General features: G+C 40.4%; 1 protein-coding gene across 1 annotated transcript; it reads right to left on the bottom strand.

Annotated features, from left to right (window-relative positions):
* Positions 1 to 3537: 3537 nt before the first annotated feature.
* On the bottom strand, positions 3538 to 8626 carry and2 (actinodin2). The gene is made up of 5 exons (XM_085440357.1): positions 8554 to 8626; positions 7408 to 7452; positions 5515 to 5678; positions 4160 to 5029; positions 3538 to 3930 (listed from the first exon to the last, which is right to left on the bottom strand). Exons 1-5 carry the CDS (start codon positions 8624 to 8626, stop codon positions 3538 to 3540), a joined length of 1545 nt encoding a protein of 514 aa, XP_085296483.1.
* Between the last annotated feature and the right edge of the window lie 289 nt (positions 8627 to 8915).

The raw sequence follows: 8915 nt of genomic DNA, 5'->3' as shown, positions 1-8915 counted from the left end.
ATGTAAAACCTTCGGTCCTTCACTACACTTAAGAAAGTAAGACCCTTTGAACTCACAGACACAGCAGGGTAAACCACGCTGGTCTGATGCAGACCGTTTTAATTCCATCACAAGCACAAGAGCTCAGCACAAGTCAAACTTTACAGGACAACAGCTACAATTAGCAACACGCAGCGCTTACTTGCACACATGTTGCATGCAGGTAGTCATTACAGGACCCAGCTGTGTATTGTCTGCCTTTAAAACTGTCATCGCCAACAGCGTTTGCCTGCTCCAGGTGACTGTTGTGTGCTTCAGCTGCTGAAACGTTTGTTATTGAAAAGCAATCCTTGTATCCGACAGCTGCAGCCCATTTCTGAAATGTGGAGTTTCTGGTTTTGAGGGAAAAACAGCACCAAACGGCAACACCAACTACTTCTTAAATAAAGACTGAGAAAAATGCCTTCATTCATCATCCAAAGTGAATGTTGGGTCTCATTTTTGTTGTGATCAGCTGGTAGACTCTCTGATTCTGTTATGTGTGGAGAGAGCTGTATGAACCCATAAAGAAATATATAAAATGACCCCATCTATGTGCTGAAGTACACATATTACTTTTTATGGTCTACAGGAAGCTGAATATATTAACATGTACAGCTATTATTTAATAAAAATGCAGGGGGGAAAAAAGCAGATTTTAAAACTCAACAGCCCTGTTACAACCAGACAAGCACAGGCACACGAACTCTATTTAAAATAGAACAAGATAAGCAACTGCTAACATTTGTCTTCTTCTGGGGATTAAATTGTGCTCAAAAAATTGAAAACTTTATAAAACCTGAAAACAGAAACTCAAGAAGTTGCAGGAGTCTCCCAGATCTCCTGAGTTAGGATATGCTTGATTTACAATAAATGTGGGGGTTTGTACAGTAACAGCAAAAATGCCAGTTTGCAGCTGCGTACAGGCTAGAAAGCCTGCATTGATTAACATTGCCAGAATAACCAATCCTAAAACAACTACGCTAGCAGTTTCATTTCCTGTTTCTCATTACTTGATCACACTGAGATTCTTTACATGTCTAGTGATAAACTGAACAAATGACATGACATTCAGTTTAGAAATCTTTAAAATATCTCAAATCATGTGTACCATCAAGATTTCTCTGATTAGGGGTCCAGAATCAGCACGGCAAAGACTCCAGTATTGTATTTTCATAGATTTTAAAGTTTTTCCTGCTGATCAGGTCATACTACACCAAAGCAATATAGTAAAAGATAAATAATTAAATGACACAACAGTTAGAGACATAGAAATGTGTTTTGATTCTTCGTACAGTTTGTCCCCACTAAAATAAACAATTAAAAATAGGACATTTTCTGTTAATTGACAAAAACTTTTATAATTAGAGGACACACAATATTTGACACATTTATTTCTTATAATTTAAACCCAAAGAGTTGTGCTGACAGATTTGTTATTTACTACATCAGTTTTTCTTTAAATATGCTGTTAAAACTGTACTTTTTTTCATATATTTAGATCTCTGACAGATTAATTGGAGATAAAGTATCTGAATTTCGGGAGCGGGACCATGAGTTCGGACCATGAGCTCCTTTCACTTCTCATCTATATAAGTTCCCCCAGCTCTACAAGCTGTCCGTTCTTGTTTACGTGCCCCACCCTTCCTCCCCTTTTCAATTCATTAACTTCTTCACTTCTATTTAGTACATGGGGATCTGCCAGGCCCAGGAGCCACCACCAGTCCCCTTTGAGGCCTTCCCCAAACCGCAGCTCAATTCGTGTCCAAGCCATTCACCTCTATCTACTAAAACGCTGTCAAACCTCAACTAAGGACGTGGGCCCAGCGAGTGAAATGCAGAGTTAAACCTCTTTACACTGGCAGAAAGTGGCAGAAAGGAGGGTTTCACTGGTCCAGAACACAAAAGTGGGCTGTATGTGACCTGCAATCTAAAATGAATGTGACATCCATGCTCTAATGCATTGGCATAACTGGTCCTTTAAGCTTTTAGCTCCATACTCTGGACTTCCAGCTACACAGCAGGTTGCGCTTCAGATGAATGAATTGGTCACCATGGAGCTGTAACCTAAAAAAATATATTTTGTGGGGTAAGCCTAACCTTAAAGTAGTCACTAGGTTTTAATCATTGCTAATTATATTTCTGTAAATTTATGGGATGTCACCGCCGCATGAGCTCATTCAGAGCTTGTGCAATTTGGACTTGAATGAACTGAAGAATTTCTAGCAGCAAACACCTTCACCCACCTCTGATTTAATGATACTTAACAATGTCTGTTTTAGCTGTTGTTTGGAATTGGGTTCAATCAAGTGAGCATGTCCAGGCCTAAATTGTTACCTGGCCCATCATCTTCATGCATTAGCAGAATGCTAGCATTTTAAAGGACTTACCTTTCCTGTAAGAAAAACAGGGCATTTGTGATTAACTCATACATATTATAGATATTCTATTTGCCCAAACTAAGAAACAATGTTGGCAGTTAGATCCATTAACTCCATCCATGACAGCTAGCTCAGGTGCAGCTAGTTTCTATACTATGGGTGTCACTTCCTGTGACACCCATAGTGTTTGCCATGATTAGCCTCATCATTTCCTGTCTGCATTCGTGTTTCTCTGACAATAGAAGCAAAATGAACAGAAAATCACTGCCTTTAACCTCAAAAACATTCATCAGGGGTCTTGCAGGGTTGCTTACTACCTTTCAAAATATATATTTATATTTATAATATCTATTTATGGTAATTGTATTTGGAAATAAACAGCTTATTGTTGCACATGTTGCAGCAATAAGCTGTTTCTATAATGGGCACAAACCGGTGAAAGCCTAACACTGTTTGCCAGCTGGCACAATACACCCCTGCATGTTCACTGCAACAGCTGGGGACTGATGCATGGAAATGATGTGTATAATCACAGAGTAAGCATCACAGTATTTGGAATAGATTGACTCTGTGTTTTGATTCTTCTCTTTTTCTATGTTTAGCTGCCAAGCAGATGTGTCTGTGACCGCAGTGTAAACAACAATTATCTAGAAATTAAATTCAAGTGATTTTTTTTCTTTATTTAGAACTTTACAAAATCTAAACAAATGAAGCTCTGTGAGGATCAAAGTTACAGAAAACCACCGAAACTAACTTTAAATACACTCAAGTAAAAGAGAATGTACAACAGAGAGAAAATCCTGCCCACTAATTGAAATTCAAAGTAACCTAACTCTACCACACATCTATACAAACGCCTCTTTTCGACAAACATACAAACATAACACACGGTGCTATACGTGGCATGGCACTCTTTTCTTGTTCCTGCTTTATAAGACCAGACTAAAACTAGGAAGCCTTCACCTTGTTTGAGAGAGTGAGATGGATTATTTAAAAGCTGCATTGTTTTATGATTGATCTGAAGCTTGGTAAAGCCTTAAGGCTTCTGTCGCAGGTTGTGGTCGAAGAAAATTAGAGACTGCAGAGTGAGCTGCATTGCCCAGCAGGTGTTGGTTCTGAGACTGATTTATTTTAAAATCTATTTGTACTGGTTCATGACGCCACTGAGGAAATCTTCGAAGCGTGGAACAGCAAGCTGTGGACCGGCAGCCTCCTTGGCCGGCTCATCTGCAGCGGAGGCTGCGGCGGCGGGCTTAGCACGACGCAGGCGGCAGTTGTAGTCGTATTCAGGATCGCAGTCTGGATCAGGCAGGATTATGCCATCCTCACTTGATTTCATGGCCTTGGCACCAGAGGGTGGAGCAAACTTGTGACAGTTGGGGTCAAATGGATGGCAGAAGAGCTTGGCTGGAGCCATGACGTCAGCCTTAGCCTCACGACTACTCTCGACTGGGATGCAGTCTCTGTCATAATGCACATAGCAGTCGTAGCCCTCCTTGGTCTTGCCACGGACACCAAGTTTGTAGCGTACCTGGTTGATTGATTGATTGATTGATTGATTCATATGTTTTTGGATCAAAACAGATGCAAAGCAGACCGTGAAAGCATTATTCAACATCAATATCATTTTACTACATTATTAAACAGACCAAATGTTAAAGAAAAGATGAATTAAAGAATTATTCAGTCAGAAGGATTACACTAGATTAGATGAAATGACAGAAAAATTCAAGCCTGTTTACAGGACTTCAGATTCAGACCTGGTGCTCTGGTAGCTGTGGAGGCAGCTTGCGCAGAGCAGCAGCAGCTGCCAGTATGCAGTATGGGTCGTAGCGAGGGTCGCAGGACAGAGGAGCAGCAGGATGTGCAGGCTGATTCATGGGGGCGTACTTCACCACAGGCTTGGTCAGGCTGGCCAGCCTGGTAGCAGTCAGGGGGTTGCAGCTTGCATCAAACAGGGGGTTGCAGTGTTGCTCTTTAGCAGCCAGAGGAGCGGGAGCGTTGGTTGCACACAGAGGATCAACAGCTGGGTCACAGCTGGGTTGCATCAAGTGGTAGAAGCCAGTAGGATATTTCTGGACCAGGGAAGCCATGCAGTGGGGATCCTTTGGGTTGCATTTGAGGGCAGCATAAGATGGAGCTGGACCTTGGGCTGGACGGTACCCATAGGCTGCTCTCAGGTGGTACTGCAGACACTCTACATCTTCAGGTTGGCAGATTCTGAGCAATTCAGCCCTCTGCTCAGCACCCAGGAAGGGCTCCAGGACAGGAGCGTAGTAGTAGAAACCAGTTTGGCTTTTCATTGGCACCGGGGTATAGATAGGCGCTGGCACTTTGGCTGGAGCTGAAGGTGGCTCAGGGGCTGCAGATTTGCTGGTAACAGGGAACATGCAGTAGGGGTCAGTATAGGGGTTGCATAGCCTGACATCAGCAGACTTGATGGGGGCAGGCATCGCCACGGCCGCCTTTGGTTTGCTAGTTAACTCGGCGATGCACTCCGGATCTTCAGACTCGGCACAGGTCTTGTAGATTTCGCTGAGGTGGTTGAGGTAGTGGTTAAAAGTCGGTCCCTCCTCTGACCTGTGCTTGTTCTGCAGGTAGGCCACATACAGACGATCAAGGTCCTCAACCTGAAGATGTTTGGAAAGGGGAAAAACAAGTTAACCTCCTCAAATCCAAAAATCAAATCAAATGATACAGAGGCCATAGAGAGTAAAAGTAAAACAAAGAGGAACCCCAAAGATAAATTTGCAGAAATCCTCTGTTGAGAAAAACAGTTACTTTTTCACTTTTGTGTAAACCACGGAGCTTTCACAGATACTACACACTGAACACATTAAGAGGTTAATAGCTTATTAAAAATTGTTCTATAAAAATATCTGGGCAAATTTAGTTCTCTGAACTGCATAAATAAGGAATCTGTTAAAACTAAAAAGGTGGTTGAACCTTTCTGTTTCCTGCATTAAACGTGGCATATTTAACTGGGAAAAGCTCTCCTCAAAGTGCAGAGTAGTGATGCAAATTGTTGCCTCAATTTTTAAAGGAAAAACAAGCACAGTTTCATAATCGTGACTGGGAGAATCTGAATAATTAATGTGAAACAAGCTCCACTCACTCCCTCCTGGTTGTGGCTGTCCATGAAGTATTTGTACCATCCCCAGAAGTCAGGCACGCGTTTGAACTGGGGCACAGCCACGACGGGGACGTTCCTTCTGTCACGAACCAGCTTTTTTAGGCTGGTCATTGCCTCGGCTTTCACATCATCAGACACGGCGGCCACTGAAGGGAAGGAAGAAGAGAAAACATACAGGACTGTAGTTAAACTATATATATCATTTACTGCTTGTTATGAAGAAAGGTTCCATGATCTTTTTTGATTTATTTATTTTTTTAGAAATTATTAACACACACACACACACACACATAGGCATACATATATAGATATATATATCTATATATGTATGCCTATCTATATATGTATAGTATGTATATATATATGTATATATATATATATATATATATATATATGTGTATATATATATATATGTGTATATATATATGTGTGTATATATATATATATATATATATATATATATATATGCATAGGTTGGTGCAAAAGATCAAAACATTAGCCACAGTTTTGTTTGTTAAGTAGGCTGAATTAGAGACTTTAGGTCCAGTGGAGATGTTATAAACCAATTACAGGACAGTAGAACTCATTAACAGGAATGTTTAATGTAAAATGAAAATGCCAAATCTGTACTTGCAGAGGACACAGTGCACAAAAGTCTGATGAACTAACTGTTGACCTTCATTAAACTGCATCTATAATTGGAACGGTAAATCCTGTTGGCAGCAAAGGATGCAGTATGTTATAGTTAAGAGGCAGAGTCCATAGATGGGTGACAAAGAGAGATCACCCTGCTCCCCTCAGCTGTAGGTGAAGGAGAGCTTGAGCTGTGAATCTATTGTGCAGAGAGTGGGCAGAGCTTTTTCACACTTTCTTTTAAATAGTCATTTCAAGAACAACACAGTGACAGTGATTGTGTTTAAAAGCTCCAAAAGTTTAAAATACACTAAACACAGTTATTATTTCTGAAACCATCGTTATAAACGTCTGTCTTTGGATTAAGGTGCTGTCCAAAGAATGCACTCAGTGTCCCGGTGCCAGACAGCACAGGAGACCCACAGAGATGCCAATGCCCCAACAGGGCACAATATATTACTGGTAGAAGGACCTTCACTAACTTTAATTATGTCCCTATAGAACGTAATTATATATACTACTATATAGGCCATCACACAACTAACAGTGAGCAGGTCCCTTTCAACTGGTACAGACCAGGTGAAACATTTTTATCGTAATATATATAAAAGCTGTGTTAAGTTTAAAGCAAACCAAACATTTTCTACTGCTCGAACTTCACACCGAAGCTTTAATCTGGGAAAGCATGGGCTGGCTTTTACAGCCACCAGAAATGCATCCCTATAGAAGGCTGCTGCTGTGACTGGCTGCACCTCCATAAGATAGCCTAGAAGCTCTTTTATATTTAATTTCAATGTGTGAATTGCATCATATTGTTGTTAAATCAGGTTCATCAAACTTTATCTCAAAGGAGAAATTTTTATCAACAAAAAAATGGCATAATTTTAATTGGCCCAACTATTTCTATTATAAGTAGATTAATCTCTTAATCTCTTGGACTGTTAATTATCGTGTATGACTGACGTAGTTCTCATAGAGCACTTTAGCTTCTTACTTTAATCCATTATCACAATCCTGTTTCTGTTGACTAATTGTTTTAGCTCCAAACTAGATCTCCTCAGACTTTGTGTTTTACTGTGAACCAACATGTAAGTTATTTGGTGCTAATTGGCAGAATGGAAAGAAAAGGTAGCTACGTGGAGCATTTATCTCCCTATAAATAGCAGCGTTTAAGGTTTCTGCAGTTGGTTTTTAGGTTGTTGAGGTTGTTTTGCCCCACGTTGCCACATCATACGTCCTCACCTTCCTCCTGCTTGTGCTGCTCCACTGGAACGGCCCCCAGAAAATCTGTAAAACACAAGCAGCAGCCACATTAGCAGCAGCAGAGACGTTCACTGATTAGGAACAGATGTTCCGCTTTACCACAACATCAGGGAAAATGCTGACCCACTAATAAGCCCCCGGGTGAAACACGGCAGGTGCTGGAGCGCCAGGCAACATCCTGCAGATTAAATTCCCCCCTCAACACCAAGCCCCCACCCAGCCCCTAACTTGTATATCGTATAGCTTTGAACCAGCCCAGTGAAATTAATGCAGGTACTGGGGGCCTTCTTAAAGTTTACCTGTAAAACTACAAAGTCAGGCCTCACACAAACTAATTACAGATACACTGTAAAAATGTCTGGTGGGAGGGGAAGGACGTCTCCGGGTCTCTTCTGCTCCTGCTGAGGTTTACAACTACAAGAAAACAGCCAAGTCAGCTGATTATCCCTTAAACTTTCATTAATGTGGAAAATCTTCCAAAGGGGAGGCAGTGATAGATGTGTTTTTTATGACTGCAGAAAGGTTTTGTAGTACTAAAGGGCATCATCATGACAAGCCATTTTACTGCTAAAGAGAGAAGGGTAATGGTGTTCTTATGACTCTGTGGCAGAGATTAACGTGCCCGGGGTTGGACTATACTACCAGGTCAAAATGCTTCTAAAGTATTTTTGCTTAAACCAAAAATAAGGAGAAAAAAAATCAGTACTCAGGTCTTTAATTGAAGTAAAGACACAGAGGAAATCGGAAAATGTAATTTATTTAAACCAAAACATACTTACAGTATCAAAAGTAAAAGTATCGTTATATACATCAATAGACTGTCGGTGTGATAAATAGTTAAAGATATGCTGATGTTAAAAGAGGTCTTTTAGTTGTGTGATCTCTGTGAGCACAGGAACTATATTTGTCAGACGTTCAGTATGTAATAAAGTAGATGACATCAAGCTTTAGGAGTTTAAAGGGCATCTAGTTCACCTTCACTGGTCTAATTGAAAAATGTTGTATCTGAAATCTCAAAATTAAAAAAACAAAAAAACAAAAACTGATGTAAATGGTTCCTCGACTCATTAAATTCTCAGTGAAATATTTCCTAATATCATAGATGCAATTTATGAAAACTCTCACCTGGTAATAAAACAGCTGCTAACAGGAATCCTGTGCGGATCAGGGAAAGCGACGGTCGCCCAACACGTGCCATTTTCTGTTGTTTCTTTGTGCTTCCTGGGGGAAAAGGCAGTTAACAATATTCAGAGTGTTTGCAGGCTGAACTTCTGGAGACATAGTCTATTATTTCAATACGACAAGAGTCTTATAAGAATTTTATTATTTTTGGGAGGTTTTTTTGTCTTTTTTAAGGCAATTTTTCATGTAACTGATAGATATGGAAATCCTTGAGAAGACAATGCACTTGGAACAAAGAGAGCGCTTTTATTTAACTTTCTGATGCCAAGACAATGGAGAGGATTGAGGACATGCTGTAATAGAGC

Source organism: Copadichromis virginalis, linkage group LG18 (genome assembly GCF_057382275.1).
Source record: "Copadichromis virginalis isolate Kocher_CV1m ecotype Utaka linkage group LG18, C_Virginalis_male_GT1.1, whole genome shotgun sequence".
NCBI lineage: Eukaryota > Metazoa > Chordata > Actinopteri > Cichliformes > Cichlidae > Copadichromis > Copadichromis virginalis.
This window is presented reverse-complemented; position numbering and strand designations above follow the sequence as displayed.